Raw genomic sequence first — 23,419 nt, forward strand, 5'->3', positions numbered from 1 at the left:
GTCCCACACTAAACAAAAGATCAATACTGTCCCACCCTAACGGAAATTCATTACTGTCCCACACCAAATGAAAATTATTACTGTCCCACACTAATCAGAACATCATTACTGGCTCACACCTGCAGGAAATGATCACTGTCCGACATTAAACGGAAAATCATTACTATCCCACACCAACAGAAAATCATTACTGTCCCAAACTAAACGGAAATTTATTACTGTCCCACACTAAGCAGAACATCATTTCTCTTTTGGAATAAATGGCAAATCATTACTGTCCCACACGAATTGGAAAATTATTACTGTCCCACACTAACAGATAATCATTTCTATTCAACATTAACAGAAAATCATTGCTGTCCCACACTAACAGAAAATCATTACTGCCCCACACTAACAGAAAATCATAACAAGAAATAATTACTGTCCCACACTAAACAGAAAATCATTACTATCTCACACTAACAGGAAATCATTACAGTACCACCCTAAGCAGAAAATCATAAGAAGAAATCATTACTGTCCCAAACTAAACGGAAATTTATTACTGTCCCACACGAAGCAGAACATCATTTCTCTTTCGCACTAAATGGCAAATCATTACTGTCCCACACGAATTGGAAAATTATCACTGTCCCACACTAACAGATAATCATTTCTATCCAACACTACCAGAAAATCATTGCTGTCCCACACTAACAGAAAATCATTACTGTCCCACACTAAACGGAACATTGTTTCTATCCCACACTAAATAGAAAATCATTACTGTCCCACACTAATCGAAAAATCATTACTGTCCCACACAAATACAAAATCATCACTCCCACATTAAACGGAATATCATGACTGTCCCACACTAAACAGATATTCATTACTGTCCCACACTAACAGGAAATCATTACTATCCCACACGAAACAGGAAATTTTTATTAACCCACTCTAAATGGAAAATCATTACTGTCCCAATCGAACAGGAAATCATTACTATCCCAGAATAAACAGAAAATCATTACTGTCCCACACTAATCGAAAAATCATTACTGTCCTGCACAAATACAAAATCATCGCTCCCACATTAAACGGAAAATTATTACAGTCCCACACTAAACAGATATTCATTACTGTCCCATACTAACAGGAAATCATTACTGTTCCACACTAAACGGAAAATAGTTACTATCCCACAATTAACAGAAAATTATTATGGTTCCACACTAAACTGAAAATCATCTCTGTCACACAGTAAAGAGAAAATCATTACTGTCCCACAATAAACAGAAAATTATTACAGTTCCGCATTAAACAGAAAATCATTACTGTTCCACACTAAACAGAAAATGCTTACGGTCCCACACTAACAGGAAATCATTATGGTCCCACACTAAACAAAAGATCAATACTGTCCCACCCTAACGGAAATTCATTACTGTCCCACACCAAATGAAAATTATTACTGTCCCACACTAATCAGAACATCATTACTGGCTCACACCTGCAGGAAATGATCACTGTCCGACATTAAACGGAAAATCATTACTATCCCACACCAACAGAAAATCATTACTGTCCCAAACTAAACGGAAATTTATTACTGTCCCACACTAAGCAGAACATCATTTCTCTTTCGGAATAAATGGCAAATCATTACTGTCCCACACGAATTGGAAAATTATTACTGTCCCACACTAACAGATAATCATTTCTATTCAACATTAACAGAAAATCATTGCTGTCCCACACTAACAGAAAATCATTACTGCCCCACACTAACAGAAAATCATAACAAGAAATAATTACTGTCCCACACTAAACAGAAAATCATTACTATCTCACACTAACAGGAAATCATTACAGTACCACCCTAAGCAGAAAATCATAAGAAGAAATCATTACTGTCCCAAACTAAACGGAAATTTATTACTGTCCCACACGAAGCAGAACATCATTTCTCTTTCGCACTAAATGGCAAATCATTACTGTCCCACACGAATTGGAAAATTATCACTGTCCCACACTGACAGAAAATCATTACTGTCCCACACTAAACGGAAAATCATTACTATCTCACACTAACAGGAAATCATTACAGTACCACCCTAAGCAGAAAATCATAAGAAGAAATCATTACTGTCCCAAACTAAACGGAAATTTATTACTGTCCCACACGAAGCAGAACATCATTTCTCTTTCGCACTAAATGGCAAATCATTACTGTCCCACACGAATTGGAAAATTATCACTGTCCCACACTAACAGATAATCATTTCTATCCAACACTACCGGAAAATCATTGCTGTCCCACACTAATCGGAAAATCATTACTGTCCCACACTAACAGAAAATCATTACTGTCCCACACTAAACGGAACATTGTTTCTATCCCACACTAAATAGAAAATCATTACTGTCCCACACTAATCGAAAAATCATTACTGTCCCACACAAATACAAAATCATCACTCCCACATTAAACGGAATATCATGACTGTCCCACACTAAACAGATATTCATTACTGTCCCACACTAACAGGAAATCATTACTATCCCACACGAAACAGGAAATTTTTATTAACCCACTCTAAATGGAAAATCATTACTGTCCCAATCGAACAGCAAATCATTACTATCCCAGAATAAACAGAAAATCATTACTGTCCCACACTAATCGAAAAATCATTACTGTCCTGCACAAATACAAAATCATCGCTCCCACATTAAACGGAAAATTATTACAGTCCCACACTAAACAGATATTCATTACTGTCCCATACTAACAGGAAATCATTACTGTTCCACACTAAATGGAAAATAGTTACTATCCCACAATTAACAGAAAATTATTATGGTTCCACACTAAACTGAAAATCATCTCTGTCACACAGTAAAGAGAAAATCATTACTGTCCCACAATAAACAGAAAATTATTACAGTTCCGCATTAAACAGAAAATCATTACTGTTCCACACTAAACAGAAAATGCTTACGGTCCCACACTAACAGGAAATCATTATGGTCCCACACTAAACAAAAGATCAATACTGTCCCACCCTAACGGAAATTCATTACTGTCCCACACCAAATGAAAATTATTACTGTCCCACACTAATCAGAACATCATTACTGGCTCACACCTGCAGGAAATGATCACTGTCCGACATTAAACGGAAAATCATTACTATCCCACACCAACAGAAAATCATTACTGTCCCAAACTAAACGGAAATTTATTACTGTCCCACACTAAGCAGAACATCATTTCTCTTTCGGAATAAATGGCAAATCATTACTGTCCCACACGAATTGGAAAATTATTACTGTCCCACACTAACAGATAATCATTTCTATTCAACATTAACAGAAAATCATTGCTGTCCCACACTAACAGAAAATCATTACTGCCCCACACTAACAGAAAATCATAACAAGAAATAATTACTGTCCCACACTAAACAGAAAATCATTACTATCTCACACTAACAGGAAATCATTACAGTACCACCCTAAGCAGAAAATCATAAGAAGAAATCATTACTGTCCCAAACTAAACGGAAATTTATTACTGTCCCACACGAAGCAGAACATCATTTCTCTTTCGCACTAAATGGCAAATCATTACTGTCCCACACGAATTGGAAAATTATCACTGTCCCACACTGACAGAAAATCATTACTGTCCCACACTAAACGGAAAATAGTTACAATCCCACAATTAACAGAATATCATTACTGTCCCACACTAAACGGAAAATCATAACAAGAAATCATTACTGTCCCACATTAAACGGAAAATTATTACTGTCCCACACTAAACAGATATTCATTACTGTCCCATACTAACAGGAAATCATTACTGTCCCACACTAAACGGAAAATAGTTACAATCCCACAATTAACAGAATATCATTACTGTCCCACACTAAACGGAAAATCATAACAAGAAATCATTACTGTCCCACATTAAACGGAAAATTATTACTGTCCCACACTAAACAGATATTCATTACTGTCCCATACTAACAGGAAATCATTACTGTCCCACACTAAACAGAAAATCATTACTGTCCCACAATAAACAGAAAATTATTACGGTTCCACATTAAACAGAAAATCATTACTGTTCCACACTAAACGGAAAATGCTTACGGTTCCACACTAACAGGAAATCATTATGGTCCCACAATAAACAAAAAATCAATACTGTCCCACCCTAATGGAAATTCATTACTGTCCCACACCCAACAGAAAATTATTACTGTCCCACACTAACACGAAATCATTACTGTCCCACAGTAAACAGAAAGTCATTACTGTCCCACAATAAACAGAAAATTATTACGGTTCCACATTAACACGAAATCATTACTGTCCCACACTAAACGGAACATTGTTTCTATCCCACACTAAATAGAAAATCATTACTGTCCCACACTAACAGAAAATCATTACTGTCCCACACTAATCGAAAAATCACTACTGTCCCACACTAATCGAAAAATCATTCCTGTCCAGCACAAATACAAAATCATCACTCCCACATTAAACGGAAAATCGTGACTGTCCCACACTAAACAGATATTCATTACTGTCCCACACTAACAGGAAATCATTACTGTCCCACACTAAATGGAAAAGCATTACTGTCCCACACTAACAGGAAATTTTTATTGACCCACTCTAAATGGAAAATCATTACTGTCCCAATCGAACAGGAAATCATTACTATCCCACACTAAACAGAAAATCATTACTGTCCCACACTAATCGCAAAATCATTACTGTCCCGCACAAATACAAAATCATCACTCCCACATTAAACGGAAAATTAATACTGTCCCATACTAACAGGAAATCATTACTGTCCCTCACAAAACGGAAAATAATTACAATCCCACAATTAACAGAATATCATTACTGTCCCAAACTAAACAGAAAATCATAACAAGAAATCATTACTGTCCCACATTAAACGGAAAATTATTACTGTCCCACACTAAACGGAAAATAGTTCCAATCCCACAATTAACAGAATATCATTACTACCCCACACTAAACAGAAATTCTTAACAAGGAATCATTACTGTCCCACATTAAACAGAAAATTATTACTGTCCCACACTAAACAGATATTCATTACTGTCCCATACTAAATGGAAAACAGTTACAATCCCACAATTAACAGAATATCATTAGTGTCCCACACTAAACAGATATTCATTACTGTCCCATACTAACTGGAAATCATTACTATCCGACACTAAACGGAAAACAGTTACAATCCCACAATTAACAGAATATCATTAGTGTCCCACACTAAACAGAAAATCATTACTGTCCCACACTAATCGAAAAATCATTACTGTCCCGCACAAATACAAAACCATCACTCCCACATTAAACGGAAAATCATGACTGTACCACACTAAACAGATATTCATTACTGTCCCGCACTAACAGGAAATCATTACTGTCCCACACGAAACAGGAAATTTTTATTGACCCACTCTAAATGGAAAATCATTACTGTCCCAATCGAACAGGAAATCATTACTACCCCACACTAAACAGAAAATCATTACTGTCCCACACTAATCGAAAAATCATTACTGTCCCGCAAAAATACAAAATCATCACTCCCACATTAAATGGAAAATTATTACTGTCCCATACTAACAGGAAATCATTACTGTCCCACACTAAACGGAAAATAGTTACAATCCCACAATTAACAGAATATCATTACTACCCCACACTAAACAGAAAATCATAACAAGAAATCATTATTGTCCCACATTAAGCAGAAAATTATTACTGTCCCACACTAAACAGATATTCATTACTGTCCCGTACTAACAGGAAATCATTACTGTCCCACACTAAACGGAAAATAGTTACAATCCCACAATTAACAGAATATCATTACTGTCCCCACTAAACAGAAAATCATAACAAGAAATCATTACTGTCCCAGACTAAACAGCAATTTATTGCTGTCCCACACTAAACAGATATTCATTACTGTCCCGTACTAACAGGAAATCATTACTGTCCCACACTAAACGGAAAATAGTTACAATCCCACAATTAACAGAATATCATTACTGTCCCCACTAAACAGAAAATCATAACAAGAAATCATTACTGTCCCAGACTAAACAGCAATTTATTGCTGTCCCACACTAAACAGATATTCATTACTGTCCCATACTAACAGGAAATCATTACTATCCCACACTAAATGGAAAATAGTTACAATCCCACAATTAACAGAATATTAATATTGTCCCACACTAAACAGAATATCATTACTGTCCCACACTAACAGAAAATCATTACTGTCCCACGCTAACAGAATATCATTACTGTCCCACACTAACAGAAAATCATTACTGTCCCACACTAACAGAAAATCATTACTGTTCCACACTAACAGAATATCATTACTGTCCCACACTAATCTGAAAATCATCACTGTCCCACACTAACACGAAATCATTACTGTCCCACAGTAAACAGAATATCATTACTGTCCCACACTAAACAGAAAATCATTACTGTCCCACACTAACAGAAAATCATTACTGTCCCACACTAAACTGAAAATCATCACTGTCCCACAGTAAACAGAAAATCATTACTGTTCCACACTAACAGCAAATCATTACTGTTCCACACTAAACGGAAAATAGTTACTATCTCACAATTAACAGAAAATTATTATGGTTCCACACTAAACTGAAAATCATCACTGTCCCACAGTAAACAGAAAATCATTACTGTTCCACACTAAACGGAAAATGCTTACGGTCCTCCACAAACAGAAAATCAATACTGTCCCACCCTAACGGAAATTCATTACTGTCCCACACCAAAAGAAAATTATTACTGTCCCACACTAAACGGAACATCATTACTGCCTCACACTAACAGGAGATCATCACTGTCCGACATTAAACAGAAAATCATCACTATCCCACACCAACAGTAAATCATTACTGACCCAAACTAAACGGAAATTTATTACTGTCCCACACTCAGCAGAACATCATTTCTCTTTCGCACTAAATGGCAAATCATTACTGTCCCACACAAATTGGAAAATTATTACTGTCCCACACTAACAGATAATCATTTCTATCCAACACTAACAGAAAATCATTACTGTCCCACACTAATCGGAAAATCATTACTGTCCCACACGAACAGGAAATCATGACAGTCCTACACTAACAGAAAATCTTTACTGTCCCACACTAAACGGAACATTGTTTCTATCCCACACTAAACAGAAAATCATTACTGTCCCACACTAATCGAAAAATCATTACTGTCCCGCACAAATACAAAATCATCACTCCCACATTAAACGGAAAATTATTACAGTCCCACACTAAACAGATATTCATTACTGTCCCATACTAACAGGAAATCATTACTGTCCCACACTAAATGGAAAATAGTTACAATCCCACAATTAACAGAATATCATTACTGTCCCATACTAAACAGAAAATCATTACTGTCCCACACTAACAGAAAATCATTACTGTTCCACACTAACAGGAAATCATTACTGTTCCACACTAAACGGATAATAGTTACTATCCCACAATTAACAGAAAATTATTATGGTTCCACACTAAACTGAAAATCATCACTGACCCACACTAACATGAAATCATTACTGTCCCACAGTAAACAGAAAATCATTACTGTCCCACAATAAACAGAAAATTATTACTGTTCCACACTAAACGGAAAATGCTTACGGTCCCACACTAACAGGAAATCATTATGGTCCCACAGTAAACAAAAAATCAATACTGTCCCACCCTAACGGAAATTCATTACTGTCCCACACCAAAAGAAAATTATTACTGTCCCACATTAAATGGAACATCATTACTGCCTCACACTAACAGGCAATCATCACTGTCCAACATTAAACGGAAAATCATTACTATCCCACACCAACAGAAAATCATTACTGACCCAAACTAAGCGAAAATTTATTACTGTCCCACACTAAGCAGAACATCATTTCTCTTTCGCACTAAATGGCAAATCATTACTGTCCCACACGAATTGGAAAATTATACGTGTCCCACACTAACAGATAATCATTTCTATCCAACACTAACAGAAAATCATTGCTGTCCCACACTAACAGAAAGTCATTCCTGTCCCACAGTAAACAGAAAGTCTTTACTGTCCCACACTAAACAGAAAATCATTACACTTCCACACTTAGAAGATATTCATTACTGTTCCACATTAAACGGAAAATCATTACTGTCCCACACTAATCAAAAAATAATTACTGTCCCACGCAAATACGAAAATTATTATTGTCCCACATTAAACGGAAAGTCATTCCTATCCCACACTAAACAGGAAATAATTACTGTGCCACACTAACAGAAAATCATTACAGTACCACACTAACAGAAAATCATTACTGTCCCACACTAAATGGAAAATCATTACTATCCTACACTAAATAGAAAATCATTACTGTCCCACACTAATCGAAAAATAATTACTGTCCCACACAAATACAAAATCATCACTCCCACATTAAACAGAAAATTATTACTGTCCCACACTAAACAGAAAATCATTACTGTCCCACACTAACAGAAAATCATTACTGTCCCACAGAAAACAGAAAATCATTACTGTCCCACACAAAACGGAAAATAATTACTGTCCCACTCGAACAGGAAATCAGTACTGTCCCATACTAAACAGAAAATCATTACTGTCCCACACTAAACGGAAAATAGTTACTATCCCACAATTAACAGAAACTTATTATGGTTCCACACTAAACTGGAAATCATTACAGTCCCACACTAAACAGAAAATCATTCCTGTCCCACACTAAACAGAAAATCATTACTGTCCCACACTAATACGAAATCAGCACTGTCTCACATTAAACGGAAAATCATTAACGTCCCACACTTAGCAGATATTCATTACTGTTCCACACTAACAGGAAATCATTACTGTCCCACAGTAAACAGAAAATCATTATTGTTCCACACTAACAGGAAATCATTACTGTTCCACACTAAACGGAAAATTACTACTGTCCCAAGCTGACAGGAAATCATTACTGTCCCACACTAAACGGAAAATCATTACTGTCCCACACTGACAGAAAATTACTACTGTCTCACAATAACAGGAAATCATTGCTGTCCCACACTAACAGGAAATCATTACTGTCCCACACGAAACAGGAAATTTTTATTGACCACTCCAAATGGAAAATCATTACTGTCCCAGTCGAACAGGAAATCATTACTATCCCACACTAAACAGAAAATTATAACTGTGCCAGGCTAACAGAAAATCATTACTGTCCCACACTAAACGGAAAATCATTACTGTCCCACACTAAACAGAAAATCATTACTGTCCCACACGAAACGGAAAATCATTACTGTCCCACTCGAACAGGAAATCATTACTGTCCCATACTAAACAGAAAATCATTACTGTCCCAAACGAAATGGAAAATCATTATTGTCCTACACGAAACGGAAAATCATTACTGTCCCACTCGAACAGGAAATCATTACTGTCCCAAACTAAACAGGAAATCATTTCTGTCCCACACTAATCAGAAAGTCATTACTGTCCCATGCTAATAGTAATATCATTTCTGGTCCGCACTAAAAGGAAAATCATTACTATCCCACACTAACAAAAAATCCTTACTGTCCCACACTAAATGGGAAATCATTACTGTGCCACAGTAAACGGAAAATTATTACTGTCCCACACTAAACAGATATTCACTACTGTTCCACACTAACAGGAAATCATTACTGTTCCACACTAACCGGTAAATAGTTACTATCCCACAATTAACAGAAAATTATTACGGTTCCACACTCAACAGAAAATCATTACTGTCCCACACTAAACAGAAAATCATTCCTGTCCCACACTAAACGGAAAATCATTACTCTCCCACACTAAACGGAAATCATTACTGTCCCACACTAAACAGAAAATCAATACTGTCCCACACTAAACGGAAATTCATGACTGTCTCACACTCAACTGAAAATTATTATTGTCCCACATTAAACGGAAAATCATTCCTATCCCACACTAAACAGGAAATAATTACTGTGCCACACTAACAGAAAATCATTACAGTACCACACTAACAGAAAATCATTACTGTCCCACATTAAACAGGAAATCATTACTCTCCCACACTAAATGGAAAATCATTACTAACCCACACTAAATAGAAAATCATTACTGTCCTACACTAATCGAAAAATCATTACTGTCCCACACAAATACGAAATCATGACTCCCACATTAAACGGAAAATTATTACTGTCCCACACTAAACAGATATTCCTTACTGTTCCACACTAACAGGAAATCATTACAGTCCCACACTAAACGGAAAATCATTACTGTCCCACACTAAACAGAAAATCATTACTGTCCCACACTAATACGAAATCAGCACTGTGTCCCACATTAAACGGAAAATCATTAAAGTCCCACACTTAGCAGGTATTCATTACTGTTCCGCACTAACAGGAAATCATTACTCTCCCACACCAAATGGGAATTCATTACTGTCGCACACTAAACGGAAAATCGTTACTGTCCCACACAAATAGGAAATCATCACTCCCACATTAAACGGAAAATTATTACTGTCCCACCCTAAACAAATATTCATTATTGTTCCACACTAACAGGAAATCATTACTATCCCACACTAAACGGAAAATAGTTACTATCCCACAATTAACAGAAAATTATTACTGTTCCACATTAAACAGGAAATCATTACTGCCCACACCAAATGGGAATTCATTACTGTCGCACACTAAACGGAAAATCGTTACTGTCCCACACAAATAGGAAATCATCACTCCCACATTAAATGGAAAATTATTACTGTCCCACCCTAAACAAATATTCATTATTGTTCCACACTAACAGGAAATCATTACTATCCCACACTAAACGGAAAATAGTTACTATCCCACAATTAACAGAAAATTATTACTGTTCCACACTCAACAGAAAATCATCACTGTCCCACACTAACAGGAACATCATTACTATCCCACACTAAACAGAAAATCATTACAGTCCCACACTAACAGAAAATCATTACAGTCCCACACTAAATGGAAATTCATTACTATCCCACACTAAATAGAAAATCATTACTGTCCTACACTAATCGAAAAATCATTACTGACCCACACAAATACGAAATCATGACTCCCACATTAAACAGAAAATTATTACTGTCCCTCCCTAAACAGATATTCATTACTGTTCCACACTGACAGGAAATCATTACCATTCCACACTAAAGATGTGTGCGTCAGGTGAATTGGCCATGCTAAATTGCCCGTAGTGTTAGGTAAGGGGTAAACATAGGGGTATGGGTGGGTTGCGCTTCGGCCGGTCGGTGTGGACTTGTTGGGCCGAAGGGCCTGTTTCCACACTGTATGTAATCTAATCTAATAAATGGAAAATCATTACTGTCCCACACTAAACGGAAAATAGTTACTATCCCACAATTAACAGAAACTTATTATGGTTCCACACTAAACTGGAAATCATTACAGTCCCACACTAAACAGAAAATCATTCCTGTCCCACACTAATACAAAATCAGCACTGTCCCACATTAAACGGAAAATCATTAACGTCCCACACTTGGCAGATATTCATTACTGTTCCACACTAACTGGAAATCATTACTGTCCCACAATAAACAGAAAATCATTACTGTTCCACACTAAACGGAAAATGATTTCGGTCCCACACTAACAGGAAATCATTACGGTCCCACACTCAATAGAAAATTATTACTGTCCCACACTAAACGGAACATCGTTACTATCCCACACCAACAGAAAATCATTACTGTCCAACACTAAACGGAAATTTATTACTGTCCCACACTAAGCAAAACATCATTTCTCTTTCGCACTAAATGGAAAATCATTACTGTCCCATACGAAATGGAAAATTATGACTGTCCCACACTAACACAAAATCATTACTGTCCCAAACTAAATGGAAATTTATTACTGTCACACACTAAGCAGAACACCATTTCTCTTTCACACTAAATGGTAAATCATTACTGTTCCACACTAACGGAAAATCATTACTGTCCCACACGAAATAGAAAATCATTACTGTCCCATCAAACAGAAAATAATTCCTGTCCCACACTAAACAGAAAATCATTACTGTCCCACACTAATACGAAATCAACACTGTCCCACATTAAATGGGAAATCATTAAAGACCCACACTTAGCAGATATTTATTACTGTTCCACACTAACAGGAAATCATTACTGTCCCACAATAAACAGAAAATTATTACTGTCCCCAACTCAACAGAAAATCATAACTGTCCCATGCGAAATGGAAAATCATTCCTGTCCCACACTAAATGGAAATTCGTTATTATCCCACACTAAATAAAAAATCATTACTGTCCCACATTAATCGAAAAATCATTACTGTCCCACACAAATAGGAAATCATCACTCCCACATTTAACGGAAAATTATTACTGTCCCACACTAAACAGATATTCATTACTGTTCCACACTGACAGGAATTCCTTACTGTTCCACATTAAACAGAAAATAGTTACTATCCCACAATTAACAGAAATTCATACTGTCCCACACTCAACAGAAAATCATTACTGTCCCACACTAACACAAAATCATTACTGTCCCACACTAAACAGAAAATCATTACTGTCCCACACTAATACGAAATCAGCACTGTCCCACATTAAATGGAAAATCATTAAAGTCCCACACTTAGCAGATATTCATTACTGTTCCACACTAACAGGAAATCATTACTGTCCCACACTAAACGGAAAATAGTTACTATCCCACAATTAACAGAAACTTATTATGGTTCCACACTAAACTGGAAATCATTACAGTCCCACACTAAACAGAAAATCATTCCTGTCCCACACTAATACAAAATCAGCACTGTCCCACATTAAACAGAAAATCATTAACGTCCCACACTTAGCAGATATTCATTACTGTTCCACACTAACAGGAAATCATTACTGTCCCACAATAAACAGAAAATCATTACTGTTCCACACTAAACGGAAAATGATTTCGGTCCCACACTAACAGGAAATCATTACGGTCCCACACTCAATAGAAAATTATTACTGTCCCACACTAAACGGAACATCGTTACTATCCCACACCAACAGAAAATCATTACTGTCCAACACTAAACGGAAATTTATTACTGTCCCACACTAAGCAAAACATCATTTCTCTTTCGCACTAAATGGAAAATCATTACTGTCCCATACGAAATGGAAAATTATGACTGTCCCACACTAACACAAAATCATACTGTCCCAAACTAAATGGAAATTTATTACTGTCACACACTAAGCAGAACACCATTTCTCTTTCACACTAAATGGTAAATCATTACTGTTCCACACTAACGGAAAATCATTACTGTCCCACACGAAATAGAAAATCATTACTGTCCCATCAAACAGAAAATAATTCCTGTCCCACACTAAACAGAAAATCATTACTGTCCCACACTAATACGAAATCAACACTGTCCCACATTAAATGGGAAATCATTAAAGACCCACACTTAGCAGATATTTATTACTGTTCCACACTAACAGGAAATCATTACTGTCCCACAATAAACAGAAAATTATTACTGTCCCCAACTCAACAGAAAATCATAACTGTCCCATGCGAAATGGAAAATCATTCCTGTCCCACACTAAATGGAAATTCGTTATTATCCCACACTAAATAAAAAATCATTACTGTCCCACATTAATCGAAAAATCATTACTGTCCCACACAAATAGGAAATCATCACTCCCACATTTAACGGAAAATTATTACTGTCCCACACTAAACAGATATTCATTACTGTTCCACACTGACAGGAATTCCTTACTGTTCCACATTAAACAGAAAATAGTTACTATCCCACAATTAACAGAAATTCATACTGTCCCACACTCAACAGAAAATCATTAGTGTCCCACACTAACACAAAATCATTACTGTCCCACACTAAACAGAAAATCATTACTGTCCCACACTAATACGAAATCAGCACTGTCCCACATTAAATGGAAAATCATTAAAGTCCCACACTTAGCAGATATTCATTACTGTTCCACACTAACAGGAAATCATTACTGTCCCACACTAAATGGAAAATCGTTACTATCCCACACTAATACGAAATCATCACTCCCACATTAAGCGAAAAATTATTACTGTCCCACACTAAACAGATATTCATTACTGTTCTACACTAACAGGAAATCATTACAGTCCCACACTAAACGAAAAATCATTACTGTCCCACACTAAACAGAAAATCATTACTGTCCCACACTAATACGAAATCAGCACTGTGTCCCACATTAAACGGAAAATCATTAAAGTCCCACACTTAGCAGATATTCATTACTGTTCCACACTAACAGGAAATCATTACTGTCCCACAGTAAACAGAAAATCATTACTGTTCCACACTAAATGAAAAATGATTTCGGTCCCACACTAACAGGAAATCATTACGGTCCCACACTCAATAGAAATTTATTACTGTCCCACACTAAGCAGAACATCATTTCTCTTTCACACTAAACAGTAAATCATTACTGTCCCACACAAAATGGAAAATTATGACTGTCCCACCCTAACACAAAATCATTACTGTCCCACGCTAACAGGAGGCCAGTACTGTCCCACACTAAACAGAAAGTCATTACTGTTCCACACTAACAGGAAATAATTACTGTCCCACACTAAACGGAAAATCATTACTATCCCACAATAACAGGAAATAATTAGTGGCCCACACGAAGCAGAAAATCTCAAACCTCGTGTGTCTGTGTTTTTGTCAGTGTGAGGGAGAGTGTATGTGTCTCTCTGTGTCTGTGTGAGTGAGAGGGAGAGTGTGTGTGTGTGTGTGTGTGTCTCTCTGTGTCTGTGTGAGTGAGAGGGAGAGTGTGTGTATGTCACTCTATATCTGTGTGAGTGAGAGGGAGAGTGTGTGTCTCTCTGTGTCTGCGTTAGTGCGAGTGAGTGTGTGTGTCTCTCTGTGTCTGTGAGAGTGAGAAAGTAAGTTTGTGTGTGCCTCTCTGTGTCTGTGTCAGTGAGAGGGAGGTTGTGTGTGTCTCTCTCTGTACCTGTGTGAGTGAGAGGGAGAGTGTGTGTGTGTCTCTCCGTGTCTGTGTGAGTGAGAGTGAGAGAGTGTGTGTCTCTCTGTGTCTGTGTGAGTGAGATGGTGTGTGTGTGTGTCTCTGTGTCTGTGTGAGTGAAAGGGAGAGAGTGTGTATCTCTCTGTGTCTGTGTGAGTGAGAGGGAGTGTGTGTGTGTCTCTCTGTGTCTGAGTGTGTGAGAGGGGGAGTGTGTATCTCTCTGTGTCTGTGTAATTGAGAGGGAGAGTGTGTGTGTGAGACCCCCTCCTCCAGACCCCCCTCATCCAAACTCCCTCCTCCAGTTCCCCCTCCTCCAGACCCCCCCTCCAGACCTCCCTCCTCCAGATCCCCCTCCTCCAGACCCCGCCCTCCAGAAACCCCTCCTCCAGATCCCCCTCCTCCAGACCCCCCACCTCCAGAAACCCCTCCTCCTGAACTTCCTCGTCTAGAACCACCTCCTCCAGATCCCCTCCTCCAGATCCCCCTCCTCCAGACCGCCCACCTCCAGAAACCCCTCCTCCTGAACTTCTTCGTCTAGAACCACCTCTTCCAGATCCCCTCCTCCAGAAACTCCTTCTTCTCCAGAACCTCCTCCTCCAGAACCCCCTCCTCCAGAATCACCACCTACATCTCCAACTCCTCCTTCTCCAGACCCTTCTCAGATCGCTTCATTCCCCCTTCGCATCCTCTTGATCTTGAACACTCTACCATTAGTGGGCGTACCCCTTCCCCCTCAGCAGACTTGGGAAAAGACTTTGTCTATTTATCCTATCCATGCCCCATATAATTTGTAAACCTCTATAAGGTCACCCCTCAGCCTCTGACACTCCAGGGAAAACAGCCCCAGCCTGTTCAGCCTCTGCCTGTAGCTCATATCCTCCAACCCTGGCAACATCCTTGTAAATCTTTTTTGAACCCTTTCAAGTTTCACAACATCTTTCTGATAGGAAGGAGACCAGAATTGCACGCAATATTCCAACAGTGGCCTAACCAATGTCCTGTACAGCCGCAACACAGTCTCGCAGCTGTACTGAGGGAAAATCAACTTTCAGGGGTTCAGTGCTGAGGGAGTGCCGCACTGTGGGAGGGTCAGTGCTGAGGGAGTGCCGCGCTGTCGGAGGGTCAATGCTGAGGGAGTACCGCACTGTCGGAGGGTCAGTGCTGAGGGAGTGCCTCGCTGTCGGAGGGTCAGTACTGAGGGAGTGCCACGCTGTCGGAGGGTCAGTGCTGAGGGAGTGCTGCGCCGTCGGAGGGTCAGTGGTGAGGGAGTGCCGCACTGTCAGAGGGTCAGTGCTGAGGGAGTGCCGCACTGTCAGAGGGTCAGTGCTAAGGGAGTGCCACACTGTCAGAGGGTCCGTGCTGAGGGCGTGCCGCACTGTCGGAGAGTCAGTGCTGAGGGAGTGCCACACTGTCAGAGGGTCCGTGCTGAGGGAGTGCCGCACTGTCGGAGGGTCAGTGCTGAGGGAGTGCTGCACTGTCGGAGGGTCAGTGCTGAGGGAGTGCCGCACTGTCGGAGGGTCAGTACTGAGGGAGTGCCGCACTGTCGGAGGGTCAGTGCTGAGGGAGTGCTGCACTGTCGGAGGGTCAGTGCTGAGTTTCTAGTGATATGTAAATGCAAATTGTTTGTTTCTCTTCATTAGGGAGCATTTGAGGAAAAAGCCGGTGCCACCCAGCTCCTCCATGAACTGCTCGAGGCGAGATGCCCATTTCTGTGCCGTTTGTAATGATTTTGCTTCGGGTTATCACTATGGAGTCTGGTCATGTGAGGGATGCAAAGCTTTCTTCAAACGAAGCATCCAGGGTAAGGGGCCCCTCTGCTGCTGATTCTGTGATGCATTCGTTCAGGTTAAAGGCGCTAGCAAAATGAACGTGATGGCTGTGCCCAGGGGAAATATAAAAAGTTGTGTTTGTGATTGTCACAGGCCGGAGTGAGAGGTGAACTCTCGTCCTCTGTTCTGGAACTTAGTTCATTCGACTTTTAAAATTTAATTATCCCTTTTTACTGACGACAGCAATGAGTTCCCCCTAACCCTCTTTAAACCCCCTCAAATACCCCCTCCCTCACACACCCCATTCCCCTCCCTCACCCACCCCCTTCCTCTCCCTTCTCCTCCCTCACACACCCCATTCCCCTCCCTCACCCACCCCCTTCCTCTCCCTTCTCCTCCCTCACACACCCCATTCCCCTCCCTCACCCACCCCCTTCCCCTCCCTCAGTGACTTAGTGGTCCACAAGGGGGCATCTTATGCAAGGGCTAGCCGGAGAAACGATGGAGGGAAACACTGAGAGTTACATATCTACAGCCCAGAATCAGGCCATTCAGCCCATCTAGGCCCTGCCAGTATTTGTGCTTCATTCCCATCTCTCCCATGGCCTTTCCACCCCTCAGACCTACTCTGCCATTCAATGAGGGGATCATGGCTGATCTGTGACCTTTGACCCATATCCCTGAATACCTTTGTTGAACCAAAAAAAATCCTTCTACCTCAGATTTAAGGCTAACATCTGGTCAAGCATCTAAATCCCCCTCGACTCCTTCCTTCCTCATCCTCTTCCCCTCGAATACAGCGGCCCTCTGGGAGCGGCCTCCACTTTGTCATTGTGACTATGATTTTGACCACAATCACAGGTTGAAGCCAAGGGCTCCCTTGCTTCCAGTGAAACCAGGGAGAGAGCCTTCTCTGAGCATCATGAGTCTCTGGAATTCCTCTTCACAGGGACCAGTCATTGTTGAACATTTTAAGAGCAGTGGCAGTAGTTCATTGGCCCATGAAGGGGTGGATGGGAAAGTAGCTGTGAAAGTGATTCAGTTGTGCAGCAGGCTCCAGGGATCTCCCTCTCACTCCCAATTGATATAGTCTTTAATTCGTCTGACATCACCTCACTACAAAGACTCATTGCTCGTTCGTTCACCGAACGGGCAGCTTAGATTTCCTACCCCTGAAGGACATGGGGGAACCAAATGGGTTTTTTGCGATAATCGACAGTGGCCACATGATTACCATGAGGCAAGGTTTTAACGTCCGATATTTTTAAATTGAATTCAGACTTCACCGTTGGCTGTGGTGGGATTTGAACTCCCATCCCCAGAGGATTAACCTGGCAGTCTCTGGGTGATAATCCAATGGCTGTCTCACCTGAAATATGATGCGGAGGTTGGACTGAGGGGACAAGGTCAGAGGTCACACCACACCAGGTGATAGTCCAGCAGGTTTATTTAAAATCACAAGCTTTCGGAGCGCTGCTCGTCCATCAGGTGAAGTGAAGGCCCATTGGACTATAACCTGGTGTGGTGGGACTTCTCACTTTCTGAATTATGTTCTTGAGAATTTTCTGTGTAGGTTCAGGGAGGATGCTCTCCCAGCCTGGAGCTTGTCCTCTACATTCCCATTGGACCTTGACGTACAAACATTAAAGCTTTGTCACCAGCTCAGGGCTGATGTTTTGCGTCATTTTCATATCCAGTTGAAGGGAATGTGCAGTGAATGTGTGTCAGAAAGACAGAGGCATCAATTTAAGGTGAAGTATGTGCAGAGGGCACTGGCTGGGCCCAGCATTTACTGCCCGTCCCTAGTTGCCCCTTGAGAAGGTGGGGGTGAGCTGCCTTCCTGACCCGCTGCAGTCCATGTGCTGTGGGTTAACCCACAATGCCTTTTGGAGGGAATGCCAGGATTCTGACCCAGTGATACTGAAGGAACGGTGATATATTTCCAAGTCAGGATAGTGAGGGTTTCGGAGGGGAACTTGCAGGGGGTGGTGTTCCCATGTATCTGCTGCCCTTGTCCTTCTCGATGGAAGTGGTTGTGGGTTTGGAAGGGGCTGCCTGAGGATCTTTGGTGAGTTTCTGCAGTGCACCTTGTAGATGGTACACACTGCTGTTACTGAGCGTCGGTGGGGGAGGGAGGGGGTGTTTGTGGATGTGGTTCCCATCAAGTGGCTGCTTTGTCCTGGACGGTGTCATAGGAGGAAAAATTAGGCCATTCAGCCCATTGAGTCTGGTCCGCCATTCAATCAGGGCTGATAAGTTTCTCAACCCCAATCTCCCACTTTTTCTCCTTAACCTTTGATCCTCTTAACAGTCAAGAACCTATCTACCTCGGTCTTAAATATACTCAATGACCCAGCCTCCATGGATTCCCCTCTCGCTGGCTGAAGAAGTTGCTCCTTCTCTCTGTTCTAAAGGTTTTCCCTTTACTCTAAGGCTGTGCCCTTGGGTCCCAGTCTCTCCTACCAATGGAAACATCTTCCCAACATCTACTCTGTCCAGGCCATTCAGTATTCTGTATGTTTCAATTCGATTCCCCCTCATCCTTCTAAACTCCTTTGAGTATAGACTTGGAGGGAAACTTGAAGGAGGAAGTGAGCCCATGTATCTGCTACCCCTGTCCTGGTGCAGAGTGATGTGGGAGGGGTGGAGGGGGTGTACAGTGACGGACACTGTTATACCTGGACTGCTGGACCTGAGGCCATCAGCAGAGCCTGATAGGAGCCGGGGTCTGAGAGACAAACACCACTGGATTTGTCAGCGTACTTGCAAAGAATTTGTGAAAATACACTCAAAAATTGATGTTTTTTTCCTAATAGGTATTAAATTCAGTTCAATGTCTTCCAGAAATAGACTGTACTTAATATCCTAATCCCCAATGGGGCAGGGACAGGATTACAGCCAGCTCAATGATTGAATTGTGTACCATAAATAACTCATCCAAATCGGGTCAGTGAACATCCTGACACTGACATTCACACAGTAAGCTGGAATCGATCTGCCCCTCATGTTTCATTCAGACTGTGACAGTTTCAGTGGGTGATACAGACACTGAGGTTTAACAAAATGTTTGGGTACGAAGCTTCTCTGTGATCGGTTCTCGGTTACTGTGATCCACCTGATCATTCGACAAAGTATTTCTCTGGAGAAAACTCATTTGGAATCTCTGCAGTTTCCAATCTTGCCTGCTGCCTGCTGTCTCCTTTCTGGTTGTATTTGCTGTCTATATATTTCTGACTTTCTGCTGCCCTGTATTCATAATTCTGCTGCCTGTGTCCCTCTGCCCGTGCCCCTCTGCCTCTGCCTGTGCACGTGTCCCTCTACCTGTGTCCCTCTGCCTGTACCCCTCTGCCTGTGCCCCTCTGCCTCTGCCTGTGCCCGTGTCCCTCTACCTGTGCCCCTCTGCCTGTGTCCCTCTGCCTGTGTCCCTCTGCCTGTGCCCTGATGCCTGTAGATCTCTGCCTGTGCCCCTTTGCCAGTGCCCCTTTGCCAGTGCCCCTCTGCCTGTGCCCCTCTGCCAGTGCCCCTCTGCCTGTAGCTCTCTGCCTGTGTCCCTCTGCCCGTGTCCCTCTGCCCGTGTCCCTCTGCCCGTGTCCCTCTGCCCGTGCCCCTCTGCCTGTGCCTCTCTGCCTGTGCCCCTCTGCCTGTGTCCCTCTGCCTGTGTCCCTTTGCCTCTGCCTGTGCCTCTCTGCTGTGCCCCTATGCCTGTGCTCCTCTGCCTGTGCCCCTCTGCCTGTGCCTCTCTGCCTGTGCTCCTCTGCCTGTGCCCCTCTGCCCGTGTCCCTCTGCCTGTGCCCCTCTGCCTGTGCCCTGATGCCTGTAGATCTCTGCCTGTGCCCCTTTGCCAGTGCCCCTCTACCTGTGTCCCTCTGCCTGTGCCCCTCTGCCAGTGCCCCTCTGCCTGTGTCCCTCTGCCTGTGCTCCTCTGCCTGTGCCCCTCTGCCTGTGCCTCTCTGCCTGTGCTCCTCTGCCTGTGCCCCTCTGCCCGTGTCCCTCTGCCTGTGCCCCTCTGCCTGTGCTCCTCTGCCTGTAGCTCTCTGCCCGTGTCCCTCTGCCTGTGCCCTGATGCCTGGAGCTCTCTGCCTATAGTCTGCTGTTTACTGTCACAAAACAGGACGTTAAAAAAATAAATTGGTGAAAAGATGAAAGGACCAGCCGTTTTCACACGTGGTAAATGTGACAATGAAAACAAAGGTAGCAGATTGAATCGCCAGTTTCTATGGCAACGTTCTGCCCTGATACTCTAGGGTATTGCAAATAATCTTGATCATGAAAGAGTGCTGAGGAAATCCCTTTTCCCAACACCATAATTGTGTTTAGTCTACCGCTCACACATCCTTGCCTCGAGCCTGCTGCTGATCACTCCCTTAGTGCTGTCTGCATGTACCCTCAGCTCTGAGCCACTCCTCCATCTCCTCCTCCCTCCCTCCTTTGACCAATCCCCTGTCTCACATTCCCCTGGCACCCCCACCCCCACCCCCACCCCCCCAGGCTGTTTTATTACAGTAACAGTCCGATAAAAATACAATGTTCAATGCAAGAGAGGTCTGTGTTCACTCAGACATCAAATAGCCATCACCTCCTCGGAAGGTTAAACCTGGTTAAAGTGGTTGGTGTGCGAGGTAGTGGGATATTATCTCTGCCTCTGCATTCCTGTACCTGGCCACTTCTGAGCATTCCCCATTTTACTCAGTCCACCATTAAGTGACCATCACTAATGAGGTGCTGAAAATGTGTTGCTGGAAAAGCGCAGCAGGTCAGGCAGCATCCAAAGAGCAGGAGAATCGACGTTTCAGGCATGAACCCTTCTTCAGAATGCTGCCTGACCTGCTGCGCTTTTCCAGCAACATGTTTTCAGCTCTGAGCTCCAGCATCTGCAGTCCTCACTTTCTCCTTTTCCATCACTAATGATGTCCCAAACATACAGAAACGTAGAGAATAGATGCTGAAGGAGGCCTTTCAGCCCATCGAGCCTGCTCCATCCTACAATATGATCATGGCTGATCATCCAACTCAGTCCCCTCTTCCCACTTTCTGTCCTGTACACTTTTAGCCCATTAGTCCCAAGAACGATGTTTAAATCATCAAATCATAGAGCAGTGCAGCACAGAAACAGACCATTGGGTCCAACCCATCCATGCTGACCAAATATCCCAACCCATTGTTGTCCCCTTTCCCAGCACCCAGCCCATATCCCTCCAAACCCTTCCTATTCATATACACATCCAAACACCTCTTAACTGTTGCAACTGTACCAGCCTCCACCACTTCCTCTGGCAGCTCATTCCATACACGTACCACCTTCTGTGTGAAAAAGTTACCCCTTAGGTCTCTTTTATATCTTTCCCCTCTCACCCTAAACCTATACCCTTTAGTTCTGGACTCCTCGACTCCAGGGAAAAGACTTTGTCTATTTATCCCATCCATGTCCCTCATAATTTTGTAAACCTCTATAAGGTCACCCCTCAGCCTCCGACGCTCCAGGGAAAACAGCCCCAGCCTGTTCAGCCTCTCACTTTAGCTCAAACCCTCCAACCCTGTCAACATCCTTTAAATCTTTTCTGAACCCTTTCAAGTTTCACAACATCTTTCTGATAGGAAGGAGACCAGAATTGTACACAATATTCCAACAGTGGCCTAACCAATGTCCTGTACACCCGCAACATGACCTCCCAACTCCTGTACTCAATACTCTGATCAACGCCTCCTTCACCATCATGTCTGAGTACGACTCCACTTTCAAGGAGCTATGAACCTGCAGCCAAGGTCTCTTTGTTCAGCAACAGGACCTTACCATTACAATACATTTCACTGTGCCTCAGTACAATAAATTAAATTAAATTAACTGTACAAATCCTGGCCTGATTTGCCTACAAAACATCTGTTTTATCCAGTAGCACATATGTGTTATTGTATAACATGGTGTCCTACTCAGGAACGTGTGTGTCATTGTCTAGTGTATATGGTGGTTTATCTCCTAATGCACACCATGTTATTGTGTAAATATACAGGGTTCTCCTCCAATAATGTTCAGGGTGATTATATATTGTTTTCATCCCCGCCCTTCCCTGTGGCACTGCCCTGTCTCCCCGCCACCCCCCCCCCCCCCCCCCCCCACCCCCCGGTCTTTTACCAACTCTTCACCCACTGCTACCCCAAACCCAGCCTCACCTCACTGCTCCCCTCCTTCACACCCTACCCCTGGTACAAAGAGGGATCCAATCTCTGGGCAAGACTCCCCACCTTCCTCTCTCAGGCCCCATCTCCCCTCTCCACTCCACACCCCCCCAACCCCGACATCCCCACACCCCCACCTGGGTCTGTGCACCCCGGCCCATTCCCCCCCAGATCACACCCCCAGGTCTTGGCCATCTCATGGAGACCATGTG

At 41.9% G+C, this 23,419-nt stretch overlaps 1 protein-coding gene across 2 annotated transcripts in view; it reads left to right on the plus strand.

Annotated features, from left to right (window-relative positions):
• Positions 1 to 23,419, plus strand: part of esr2a (estrogen receptor 2a) — a 165,943-nt gene that overhangs the window by 38,194 nt on the left and 104,330 nt on the right. For both annotated transcript variants that reach the window (XM_060829508.1, XM_060829509.1), the window contains exon 2: positions 16,905 to 17,065. In XM_060829508.1, coding sequence (XP_060685491.1) covers positions 16,905 to 17,065 — 161 coding nt within the window. The remainder of the gene's footprint in view (positions 1 to 16,904; positions 17,066 to 23,419) is intronic.

The sequence above is a fragment of the Hemiscyllium ocellatum genome, chromosome 8 (genome assembly GCF_020745735.1).
Source record: "Hemiscyllium ocellatum isolate sHemOce1 chromosome 8, sHemOce1.pat.X.cur, whole genome shotgun sequence".
NCBI lineage: Eukaryota > Metazoa > Chordata > Chondrichthyes > Orectolobiformes > Hemiscylliidae > Hemiscyllium > Hemiscyllium ocellatum.